Below are 13,644 nucleotides of genomic sequence, written 5' to 3' on the forward strand. Positions count from 1 at the left end.
CCCCCCCCGCCTTAGGTGAAAAGCCACCATCCCTCAAGCTATCCAAGAAAAGGAAATATGGTAGCACATTCCATAACCACACCCAGGAAGAGAGTGATCCAGCAGTCCCTAACATTGACCCCAAGGAGGATCACAATTACAGTGCCAGCAGTGTGGCTGCACAGCGTTGCGCATCGCTCTCTAGCATGTCTTCCCTGTCCTCTGTCGATGATGTATACAAATTTGTCTCAGAGGCCACCCGGACAGGGAGTGATGGCAGTGAAGGGTTTCAGAGTGAAGTGGACACAGATGACAACGAAGATGATGATGATTCGCTGGCAGACAGTGGTTATACCTCACAGCCATGTGTCAGTATCACAGATGAGGCCCAGCCTCATCAGAAGGTCCTGGAGGAACTCTGCCAAGAAATTGATGATGAACTCAAAGAGGCGGCTGGGTCACTTCTTCATCTTGCTGGGATCAGCACTTGTCTCGGCTCATTAATAAGTACTGCAAAGAGCCACGCCCAGAAGAGAAGGAAAAAAAATGACAACACAGTGTGAATATAATTGATCTATCTATATCTAAATACATGTTTTATTTTTTAGGCTGGCAATATTCCTCCTTTTACCCTTTGCAAGGGAGATCAAAGCCATAAAAGGACTTTTTGTTTGTTCTTAATTTTTGCAGATTATAATTTTGCCATTTATACAATTTTATTTTTATTTTTAATTATAAGAGCAATTAATTTGTGCGTTGAAGGGCCAATGGAAATTGTGTGAAACGGATGAGGAAGTCTCAATAATTGTAATGAAATGGAATATTCATTGTTATCATTGGAATGATTGATTCACATGGATATCATTGGCTGGGTCATTGTGTGCTAAAGGTGTGACATGTAGGGTCTAATAGATAATTGGAGGAATGAATTGTCCTTTACACAAGGGATTCTTTAAAAACGTGTATATTGTGGAGAAGACAATTGCTTGCCATTTCCCAATATGCCTCTTCAGTTTCTAGGCCTATCAGATTTTTGTATGTTGTACTTTAGAATAAGAGGCTAGATGCAAAGAGTTTGATCATGTTAAGGAAAAATCTCTGTCGTTCTAGTTGTGAGGATTAGATACTGAATGAATGAAGTATATTTCATTTATGCAAAATAGGCGTAAATTATAGGATTCTTAGCCCTCAGAATGGTCGATAAAAATTAAGCAAACAACACATATATATGTCTAATTCCCAGTTGGTGCTCAGTATGCATGAATCTGGTAGTCCTAAAGGTGTAGAGGCCTATCTGAAATTGGGCAACTAAGCAGGTAATGTCCCCATTTTTCACTGCTTATGGAGTCTACAGTGTCTTCATTTTTTAAACGATATAGAATGCAGAGCAAGACACATAAAGACATGTGTTTATAGCCTTCAGCTTTAGCTTCCATTGTTAACTGATTTCCTCAACTTAAAGCCAAGGTTCTGTGATTACATGAATGGTATAAAACTGCCATGATAATCAGTTGCAGGTTGACTGGTGTTTGCAATTATAAAATTGATGGGTAGGGGAGAGATACAACATGTGAATCTTCCTATTTTTGAGAGTGGGATCTTGAATGGGTAATTAGAATTTTCTTCCTATTTTTAACACAAGGTAAGGGGCTGGTTCTTTCTCTTGTGTTTGTGTTAATTGTAATTAATATATATTGGATCAATGATGTCTACATCTGTTTGCAAATCCGAGGCTCTTCTTTCTGTCTTGATATCTAAATTATGTGCAAAAGAGTAACTGCTCAATTGCAAATGACCATTGCACAGAGATCTTTAATTTTCTTTAGGTTAAGGTAGTTGATACTTGACTAGTTCTTCATAAGCTAAGAGTTGTTTTGGGGGCTCTAGCACATCACCTCGCAGACCATAATGGAATGATATTCCATATGCAACAGAAATAAGTGCTTTGAAAAGTCACTGTTGGCTGAACAATTCTAGACTAAACTTCTCCCTGATTCTTTATGAGTAAAGCTTTTAAAAATTATAATGGGATGATCATGAGAGATTCTTCTTCTTTTTTGCAGCAGTATAGTTCAGCTGTGTATCACCTGTGTGAGAACAAGGGCTTTCAGTGTCAGCTTTCTAACAGACTACTTCCTAGCCTACCCTGCAGCTTTCAGTTTTGCTTTGATTTAACCCAGCATTCCTGGAAACAACAGAGGAAGCTTAGAGATAGATACTGTCCACTTCTGGCAGCCTCCATTTTTCTTGGAGATGGGATGGATTTTGTTTATGTTTTATATCTTATTATTTCAGCAATAATATAATCTCCCTTGTTGAACTCTTAGATAAGTCCAGATATAGCGTGACAGTTGCACAGAACATAATATATACAATGCGTGGGCCATGTAATATGAGAATTACCTTGTGCACTGTACTGGGGAATTCAAAATCTGGAAATGTATCCAGATGTGGACTTCTAAAATTGTGGATTTCTGTCTCTCCTAGGCATTTATTCAGAAACAGTTCTGCATCTTCTCAATTCTGGGGGCCATAAGAGAAGACATTTGCCTGTGGGATAGTTAGTCTGAAGTACAGGGCCAAACTATCCAGATATCTTTTTGTTGTTACCGTCAGCCATATTGATGAGTTTGGAGTCATGTGGCAAGCGTCTCTGGTTGGAACAAACAGCACTGGAAACAATGAGCTTAACTCAGAAAAATAGGAATCTCCAAGCCGGCACAGCCATCTTTGGCTGCAGTCTATTAATGCAATTACATTACTTTTCAGTGGTCACTTGTGGAAGAATTGTTTGCATGCTACAGGCTGGGGCTGTTGTGTCCTGTGCATGTTGCATAATGATCAAAGTATAACTTGTTTGGAAAGCAGCTTGACAAATGGCATTTCATCTGCACATTTTCCATGCTTTTGAGAATGAAGGGAAGAGAGTCCACTAGTGGCCCTTTAAGCAAATCTGCCTATTACCTCTCTGCATTTTGCATTCTTGTGAGTTGTACATTACATTTCTACTGATGACATAGAGCTGCTTTGACAAAAGTGTCAAAGATGTAAATGTCTGGGACTTAACTTCACTGCCTTTTCTTGCATACTGTCTCTTTATATCTGCTAAAAACTCTGTCACTGTAATTTTTGTTAAATGTTCTGTAGGAGTTCAATGCCTTAGCCAGGTTCCAGTGATCCTAACTGGACTGATTATAACAGCTCCAGAACTAAAAGGAGCGATCCCCCCTTGAGGTTTATTGTAGGCTTGTGTAGGGTTTTAGATTTAAAGGCAAAATGGTCCTTTGGAGCTTAAGGGGAGAATCACATAGCACCTATCTACAATCCCTTAAGTCACATTTATCATTTCCTGAGATTTCCCAGCCACAAATACCAGGCAGGTATTTTGAGCTAGCAAAAAAAGCAGAGAGATGTAGTGTTCACACCCCTTGTGCTCCAATATGCTCTTTTGCCTTAGAATGCAAAGCACCGCACAGCCCTACTTTGTTGAATGCTGCTACTGTTACAGCTTCCCTTAATTTGGCAACATCCCGCTGTAGTGTAACTGTAAGTCACAGAATTCCCAGGCACCATGAACAATGGAAATTTTGAGATTTGCAGTCCCAGCACACCCAGGACAGTGCTATTAGAATAATATCAGCAGAGATTCTCCTGGTGTAGGCCTTAAGTTTGTGAAAATTATGTAGTTTTTAGTATTTCAGAATTTTTTTTTTGTTAAAACGATAGCAACCTATAAGTGAGTCAACCTTGTAAATCACATTGTTATTTTATAGACAGAAACAAAAATCTAATGCATGGATGTTTGCACGCTCACCTGTTTGTAGACAACTTTCTTTGATGTCAAGTTTAAACACAAATGGTGCTCATTCTGTATATTGCCTGCTTCAGCTCTTCAATCCAGAAATTCTCATGGATTGGTGAAAAACTGCCTGCTTGCCAGAATCACTTTTGAAATACCTGCTGATTAGGTTTTGCTAAGGAAGGAGTAATGTAGGGGTCTACTTCCAAGTCTGATAGATTTTGTACAACAATCTCTTTTTTAAAAATGTCATTAATCAATATTGCGAGTTCCACACAGCATGGTGATTGAGAATTGATTGGAAAAAGACCGATGGATTAAAAGTTCCTTTCAGTATATTGTTTTTATTTGCTGTCAAATAATATTTGCCCCTCTTTGAATAGGGTCTTCCATTTGTATGACTACTACAAAAAATAACTCACAGTGTTACTAGGTTTTACATTTGTAAAATAGAGCATGTGGAAGCCTAGAATGCCCTGCAAACATGCCAGTCAGGGTTATTTAAGGCTCTTTGTATGCTTGAGAAGTATGGTATTTTCTTCCAAAAGATACCTACGTTAATTAAAAGAAGCAGTCAATAAATAGAAAATAAAATACTGTATAATTGTGCAGTAATCAGGTTGTTACTGGGTAGAATTGAGTCACAAAAATCTCACCTTAGAAATCACAGGAGTTGAAGACTTTTACATCAATTCATAGTAAGCAAAATTATCATCTGACCTTTTGAATGGTTCTAATCATATATCCTTCCTATGAAATAGGGTTTTCTATGTGGTAACATGTGGATAAGTGAAGAATATTGTACTATATACATGATCCAGAGAGCACCTACAGCATGGGGATTTAATATAAAGTCACCACTCACAAATTTATAAGCAAGCCTGTATATTAAGTGTCGAGGCACATTTTAAGTCCTGTATGTTGTGCAGAGATGTCCCATTTAACATTTGTCCAAAATGTGTGTTTAATAACTTGCGTGATGTGAAATTTGTTTCCATAGCAATGCAGGTAATATGGTTATAAAGAAATGTGTTTCTTTGGGTCTTATCTCTTGAAAGTTGAGAAAAGTTGACTTCAGTTCTCAATACATATTGGCCAGATTTTCATGCTTGAGGCTACTTTCCCTAAGAGCTCCTTTGCTCAGGTTTGTCGTCTTACATTTGACCTGTTAAAAGTCTTGTTTGCAATCTCTTTTCTCCAGATAAAAGTTGATTTGTGCACAATTGTTTTTCAGTGTCCTCCCATTGCGAAAAAGTCTAGTGTCACCTCTATGATAGAAAAATGCATAGTGATCATTAATATTGGTAGCACTTTCCCTATTGGTCTTCAAGTCCAAAGGCAGAGCAATAAAAGCATTTGGTGAGAACAGATGCTTCAGAAAGTCCAGATTTAAAGAGCTACGATTGTAGATGCAGGCAATCTTAGTTACCTTACATAACATGACTTTGGGAAGTCCTCTGATTGTACAATTTCTGCCTATAAATGGGAAGTAATATATATGCAGGTAGCAAATAGCATATCGGAGAGAGGTTTAGATTTTTCCTCCTTATATGCTTGTTTACTATATGCATGGTGCTTTTTGAGATGCAAAAATATGACATCTTGCCCCACCTCCTCCCATTTTGAAGAGATTCAAAGCAGGGATTTACACATGTACTTTCTCTAGAATGGGTAGAACAACGTTGTAATGTGTTAGATTCGATTCATCTCTAAATTCATTGTGGAAATTCCATGAAGAAGGGAACTGCCATATCCAAGTTCTTGTGGATATGGGGAAAAGCTGCATTATTATTATTATTATTTTGCCTTTACTAGCCGTATTCACAAAAAATATGTGTCTTCCTATGGCCAAAATCCACGCTGAACTTACTGTTCTAATTTTCAAAGAGAAATAAGTGTTTTCATATCTTTGCAGAGAAGTCCTCGTTTTCTTTGCTTAAGGTTACTTAGCTCTGGTATGTCTGAAACACATCCAGATGGTGCTAGAAAATTTGATTAGTAAATTGGGACGCTTTTATTGCAGTTATGCATCTCTCTCCATTCTAAAATGTGTGCGCTCTAGGGTCAGCCCAGAACAAATGGGAATGGCCAGGGTTCTGAACAGCAAGGTTAGAGATCTATTATTGTGAAGTAACTGTGATGTGAATGGAGCATGTATCTGCACCCTCTGGATGTTCAATAGAGAAGGGCAATAGAGTTATCTACTCTTAAGTTTGGCTTCATGAAATAATTCTTGCACATAGAAAACTAGGAACCTAGAATCCTTCCTGATGCATTAGCTTCTAAAAACAAGGAACCAATGTTGGGAATTTGGGACAGCTACAGATATATTAATGGCTTTGTACATTTCAGAAGAAAGGGAAATAGGATAATTTAGGGCCATTGCATGCGTCTCAGGATGTGCTAGATTAGCTGTGCTGGTCCTACAAACTCGTAGCAGTCTTTGTCAGCATAGCTATATCTCTTGGGAGGAAACAAAAGGCTAAGGATGGTTGCAATGATTTAATAGTGTGGAACTGATATGTGTGACATATACTTGCTGCACAGAGAACATCCCTAGGCCAGCCAGTCTGTGCCCTATTAACATGGAATCATTTGCTCTTGGTCAGGCTGCATTGATGCATTCTATAATGTTGTCTACTACCTGTGAGGAAGTGTATGCAGATTGTGGCCCTTGGCCAGTGATTGTGTACATAATAGTCAAGGAGAAGTAGATATGATGGACATGCTTTGTTTCAGATGCAAAGTGTAATCTTACCTTTAATTTGTTTTTTTAAAAAATGGTAAATTCCTTTCAGAAAATTAGTTTAGCTTCAGGGGAAAAAGAGGTGATGGTGGAATATTATCTGATCCTCTTCAGCTCCTAAAAATTAGCATGGAGGGCTTTCTGCGGGAGACCCACCTGTTCTTGAGGTAGAAGCTGATGCCAGTATTGTGCAAATCTTTCTCCATTTCATATTCTGGAGCTAAATTATAGCTTCCGTGAGAAGTGCAGGCAGCCTTCCTTAGAAAAGCCCAACTTTGAATTGGAACAGTTTGCAGCTTCTTTATTTGGCTAAAGCAAATACGACAGTAAAAGCAAAGCACACCCTGCAATGCTAATGAAGGGGTAGTCAAAATATTTATTGAAAAAAAGGAATAGAGTATTTTTAAAAAATCTTGTACCTGCCATTTATTTGAAAAAGCACATTCTCTACAGTTTAACTGCCAGTGCCAAGAAAAGATTTGTTTTTAGAAGTGTATTTTTTTTTCAGACTTAAAGTGTATAATTTAAAAGTATTACATTGCCATCTTGTAGTGATAGATCTTTTACAATTGCCAATTCACTGTAACTATTATTTATTAAAAATGGAAATTGTAAGAATGCTTTCAGATCAAAGTAAGCAATTCTTTTTTTTTAAAAAAAAATCTACATTAGCTGTTTCTCCCCACTACCTGCCCCTGCAACTTCTTGGGTTGACTGAGACTAACTCTGCCAGTAGATTAACCCCTTTCTAACCTGAAATTCCTTGAGCCCCGTTTAGTAGTTGACCTGGTTTAAAAATGTTTTTGTATGCTAACCTCTATTAATTAAAATGTTGATGGAGTTTATTTTTACCAAAGAGATGCAATTCATTATGATAAAGTATTTCAAAATAAACTTTGTTTTATAACACTTTGGAGTAATGGATTTCTTTGCCTTTTGGATAATAGAGCAAAACTTATACTTTATATTTTCCATAGAAAGGGAACACCATTTGGTGTGGTGATTAGGGTACTAGGCTAGCAACCAGGAGACTGTGAATTCCTGGTGGGGGACCGAGCTGGGTGACTTTGGGCCAGTCATTATCTCTCTCCTAAAAAAAAAGCCAATGTCAAACCACTTCTGAAATCTTGCCAAGAAAATGGCAGGGACTTTTCAAAGCAGTTGCCAGGAGTCAACAATGACTCAAAGCCCACCCACCCCCAACCCATTACCAAAATTTTAAGATGGGTGAAGTGAACCGGACTTTCCAAATCTTGCATATTGGCCACCGTGTGACACCCATATGGGAGGTAAGTCTTGGTTGCGTGCTTCTTGCCCTTTTACTTTTGTCATTTGCTGTTCTTGCAGTTACTAAATAGCCACTATTCACTTGCATGCAGACACAAAAAGTTATGGTTTTAATTTCATTCATATAAGAAATGTGTTTCCCTCTAAAACTTGTTTCAATAATATGAAAGACAGTTTGAAGGTGACAGGTGCTAGAAGAACATCTGGTGATTTCTTGATGGTTTCAATTGTCATTCAAGGGATCACTTCACTTTTTCCTGCAATATGGTGAAATTTCATTCCATTAGAGTCAAAGTTTTGTGCTGCTTCTTGCTTTTGTTACTCATGGAGGAACACAGGATTGTCAGAAGGAGAAGTAAAATGATGAAACCTTGGAAAGTTAGATTAATACTAAAAGCCTTCAGTGTTTTTTATTACATTTGTTAACATGGTTAATTCAGCTGGCTGTGTCAGATTACGGTATGCAGTCACAGGAAGCAGTGAGCAATGATTAGAGTATTGGTCTAGAACTGGGAAACAAGTTCAAATCAACCCACCTTGCAAAGTGATTTGGGGTCAGTAATTTACACTTTGCTTATCCTATTTTACAAATTTGCTGCTAAGATAATTAGAATGGGTGGACTAAGATCTATATTTAGCACTTCAAATTTCTGAAGTAAAGATGAGTAAGATAAATACATGTTTAAAGGCAATGATGGCCACCTAAAGTTTTTAGTAATGCAGTGGTAATGTCCCTGTTCTTAAGCCATATGCTTTCCTAGTCCCGTTCCTTTGAGATCTTTATAAATGGAGATATTGGTGATCAATACTGCAACATCCACACAAAAGGAGAGTGCCCAGCTATAACCTGTGATGGACACTAGAGAAATCCAGAGTTAAACAACCTCCTCATGCACGTTGTCAAATCTATAATTAAAAGTCAGTCATCTCTCAATGCTGGAGAAGGCTTTAACATCCATCCCAATTACTTGGCTACATGTACATTTTATGAAAACTAAGTTGTATACATTAGCTTCTCAACATCAACTTGCCACCAATGTCTGTTAATTTAAGTGAAGTCGCATTCACTTAAGAAAGAAGAGAAGAAAGGTAGTTTATAGATAGGTTCATGGATATCCTAAACAATATGGAAGCTTATAGAAGAGCCTTCCCCCATCTGGTGCCTTGCAGTTATGTTCTACTTTAACTCCCATAATTCAGCAGCATTTTTCTGTAGGAAATAAAATTCATCACATCTGGAAAATTTCCGGATTGGAAAAAAGATGTTTTAGAATTTGGGGGGGGGGGGGAGGAAATATTTATATCCTGCAAGAGAGGAGTCTGTGTCTATGTTTCACATAATTTTAATCCATAATCTCATGAAACACAACTTGGTTTAAGGAGTAAAGTATGGCTTTGTCTACATATACATTGCCCCCTTTAGCATACATTTGTACAGGACTTGTATCATTCAAAAATGTCCTGAAAGGTGAAAACAAATTGGATGTCTGAAAAATATTCTTTCACTATGTGTACCTCTCTTATGTAACCAATAATAGTTGTGTCACAACTATTCACTAACCTTTCTTTTTACAGATTCTCTTGCTAAGATTAGCTAAAGTAAAGAAGGCTCTCAAGGATGGAATGATATCTTTATAGAAATTTTGCTTTATGAATCCAGAAGCTTTTCTTCGACCCTGAGGCAACTGTAGTCCAAAACTTGAAGAGAGATCATTGCATTACGGAAAGCTATTTAAAACAAAAAGATTTCTTATTGAATGAGTTTGAAAGTCATTGCGTTCAGAGATGCCTTTGGAACAATTTGTATCTCTTGTCAGATAGTGTGATGTCATCTCTACCCAATCATAACCTGTTTTGTATGAGCAGAAGGTTGACTCTCCAGGGAAGTATCCAGTGAATGACAGTAGCATCCCATGCAGTGGTTGCTAGGAAACCAAGCCAGCTTTCTTTCAGCAAGACCTAATTTTAAAGATTTAACTCTAGAAGAACCAGGATTCATTTCACCTAGAGTAAGATAGATAGATAGATAGATAGATAGATAGATAGATAGATAGATAGATAGATAGATAGATAGATAGATAGATAGATAGATAGATAGATAGATAGAAAGAAAGAAAGAAAGAAAGAAAGAAAGAAAGAAATATAGAATTTAGATACATGGGTTGGGAGAAGAATATTAGAAATACTACTAAGAAATGCTAGCAATTAGGCTGATGAAAAGGCAAGATAGGGCTTCATAGTCCCACTCCATCTCATGTATCCTTGCATACAAAATTCTTTGTCTTCTAAAGCAGCTGGGCACTCTCTAGATGTATTGAGACTGAAATACACAGAATTTTCAACCAGTGATGATGAGTCATAGTGGTTTGACATTAAGTACAGTTACTGCCAGAGGATATTGGAAGAAGTTCTCAGGAAATTTGCTTCTGGCTCAATGTGAAGCTATCTGCCACTAATGCTTGTTAATGAAACTAATTTTCTTGGTTTCTTCCATTTTGTAATCAACATAACAAGATCATAACACTTTAATTCTTTTTTCCCTTTGTTTCCTAGACAAATGGCATATTATTTTCCTCTTTCATTTCTTTTAAGTTGTGCTCTTTAGCTATCATATTACAAGTTGCCACCTTCTATCTGATATGGTCAGATGTACCCATAGATATTAACCTTGCTGCCCATCCTGATGCTGGTGAATCAAAGCTTTCAATTAATGCTTTTTTAGTAATCCCAAAAAGGTGTAAGCTAAATTAAGAGCTTTGGTTGTAGGTGTGATACATGCAGCATTCATAACTAATAGTAAAGAAAGTATCAATCAGTTTCGATAATCCGATATAAGTACAATCAAAGCCCAGCATGCTCTAAGCATTTTATTCCAAGCATGCACATGATATTCTATGCAAGCTAGAATCTAGAGCATATCAGGCAAGTTAACATGCTGTTATTCACTTCCAACCATTTTGGATGAACATGCAGTAAACAGACACCCTTTAGATGATCAGAAATAATTAACAAGTAGGGTTAAAATCATTCCTATTTTATAGACTCTTATGTGTACTACTAAATGATGCATTCACAGAATTATAATGTTGACAGTTGATGGCAAAATGTGGAAAAATGAATTTAGTAACATTAATTTGTATGTAGAATGCTCTGCGTTGAGATGGGAACATTTTCTATCTTATATTAAATTTTATTGATTGATTGAATTTATATAGCTGTCCATCTCAGATATCAGCAAGGCATCTCTTTAAAATAATATTTTACTTCCTAATTTTTATTAAAATTATTGTTGGTTCTTTGTATTACAGTTTTTGGTATTTCTTCATTTTTTTTCTTCTTATCAATTATGTCTGATTCTCAGATTCCTTGGACAAGTCTGCAGATTCCTTGGCAAGGTTTTTCAAGAGTGGTTTGCCATTGTCTCGTTCCTAGGGCTGAGAGAAAGTGACCGGCTCAAGATCACCCAGCTGGTTTCATGCCCAAGGCAGGATTAGAACTCAGTCTCTTGGTTTCTGGCATGATATTTTAGCTACTACACCAAACTGATTCTCTGTTGCCAAAAGCCTAATACATATTTCTTAAATTCAATAATCTTTGTTCTCTTTCATTTTCTCTTCTTCCACCTAAAGTATTCTGCCTCATTTTATAAAATAAAATGAGGTCAGAAGAGCTCTAACATGACAGGTCAGAAGAGCTCTAAAAAGTATTGCCTCATTAATAGATTTGTGAGAATTTCAACAGGAAAAGCACATGTGATCCAGTCCTACAGTTGCTATGATAAGAGAAACAAAGCAGCAATTCAGAGCCTGGTGTCATCAGCATCCAGAGGTCTGATTCCAGCTTTGGCTGATGGCCTTTGATGACTCACAATGACTCTTTCTCCAAAAATGGCTGTACCCAACCCCAGCCCAACTGCCACTTGTGAAATTCTTATATACCTATCTGAACAGTAGAAACGTTTTTTATTGATGTTTAAGTTGTACAGTTTTCACATGGTGTAGGATTTTAGCTCAGATTGCAGGCTCGTCCTATCAGGATGAGGCAGTTCCGTAAATAATCTGGACCATGCAGGATTTTATAGGTAATTAACCAACACCTTGAATTGCACCTGGAAGCAAACCAGCAGCTAGTGTAGCTCACTGAACAGCAGTGTAATGTGGGCCATTCTACGGGATCCAAAGATTGTCTGTGCCACCTCACTCTGCACCAGTTGTAGCTTCTCAATGCTCTTCAAGGGTAGCCCCATGTATAATGCATTGCAGTAGTCCAGGCATGAGATGATCCAGGCTTGAATGACTTGAATACAGGTCCTCCTGATCCAGGAGAGCGTGCAACTTGTGCACAAAATAAGGTTGTGCAAAGGCTCTCCTAGCCATGACTGCCATCTGTTCGTTGAGCAGGAGTTGCAAGTCTAGGAAAACATAAAACATAAAAACACAGATGCAAAAAATCATAAATTTGGGATAGTTTGGAGTTTTGTTTATTTAATATTTTTCAAACCACTTCTCAGAGGTGGTATTCAGCCAGTTCTCTCCGGTTTGAGTGAACTGGTAGGGACGGCTGCGGGAGGCTCCACCCACCCACCCTGACGTAATGCATGAGCACTGCGCATGCACAGAAGGCGGTGTGCATGCGCAGACATGGTGTGTGCAAGCGAAGTGAGCTTGAGTGCGTGCTCACATTTGCAAACCGGTAGGGAAGATAAGTGAATCCCATCACTGCAACTTCTGCTCTACAAACTGGTTCAGCCCACTAACCAACCAACTCAGTTTTATTTCACATGAAAGTATTTCAATACAGGCTCTTTTCACATTTGGGCAGAGTGAACTAAGAGATCTTAACATGCTGTAACTGAATGTAAGCAGTGTTTGAAACAAAACTTGTGTGTTAATAATTGAACAAGTTAATCTTTCTATGTTGTAAAAATATAAATAAACTTGCATCAGTATACAAAGCCGAGTCCAAGTTGCCTACTAGATTGCCTCCTCTGTAATCTGTCTTCTGTTTCCAGATTTTTTTCCCCAAGGCTCTTCTTACAGGTTCTTCCCGACCCAACATGATGCATCTAACATCAACAGTTATTTCTGTGGCTTCCATGATAAGGACCAATGATGTGGAACAATCTATTGTATTACTGAATTTCACTCCTGTCCTGAAATTGTTTGTAGACTGTTATAAAATGTCTTGTTGTTTCAGCTCGCAAAACAAAGAAAAGGGAAGTGAAAGAGGAAGTGATAACTTCCTAGCTTCCTTTGCAATGGCTGAGAAGACTGCTAAAATGATCTTCACAATATAGATCAACTATCATGCGCTGCAGGCACAAACTGGAAGCCTAGTGACTGGGAGAGATTAGGGTTTTTATGTTGTGATAAAATGACCAATATGCTTACTCTACATTGATATCAAGAAGATATATATGTCTTTCCTTTGAAGAGGGCAAAACAGAAAACTCTGCAGATATTCAAAGTAAATAAACACCCAGATATTGGTTTACTTTATATATAAATTCTGATTCTGAGGAAGGTAATTGTCCCTTGAAGTATTTATTTGTTTGAATACCTATGCTAAACCTGCTTTTCAATCTGCAATTCTGATCCAATTGAACACAGAGGTTCAGAAGTGAATTCTGTAATATTTTTTCACTTTAGGAAAAAATATTCTGGGTGTTTGATTCTGCTTTTGTTGGTTAAAAATGGCCTGTCTATATTTTTCTACTTCTGTTTACTTCTGTTCCTAATATAAATTTTCCTTCCTTTTGGTCATTCATTTTTAATTCAGAAACCTTCAAGTCTTAATCAACTGTGGCATTTAAATAAAGAAATATGAGTGAATT

General features: G+C 37.5%; 1 protein-coding gene across 4 annotated transcripts in view; it reads left to right on the plus strand.

Annotated features, from left to right (window-relative positions):
• The window catches only part of FOXN2 (forkhead box N2), a 44,332-nt gene extending 36,899 nt beyond the window's left edge, over positions 1–7,433 (plus strand). For all 4 annotated transcript variants that reach the window (XM_032215350.1, XM_032215349.1, XM_032215351.1 and 1 more), the window contains one exon: positions 16–7,433. In XM_032215350.1, coding sequence (XP_032071241.1) covers positions 16–542 — 527 coding nt within the window. In that variant the 3' untranslated portion in view covers positions 543–7,433. The remainder of the gene's footprint in view (positions 1–15) is intronic.
• Positions 7,434–13,644: the final 6,211 nt, after the last annotated feature.

The sequence above is a fragment of the Thamnophis elegans genome, chromosome 4 (genome assembly GCF_009769535.1).
Source record: "Thamnophis elegans isolate rThaEle1 chromosome 4, rThaEle1.pri, whole genome shotgun sequence".
NCBI lineage: Eukaryota > Metazoa > Chordata > Lepidosauria > Squamata > Colubridae > Thamnophis > Thamnophis elegans.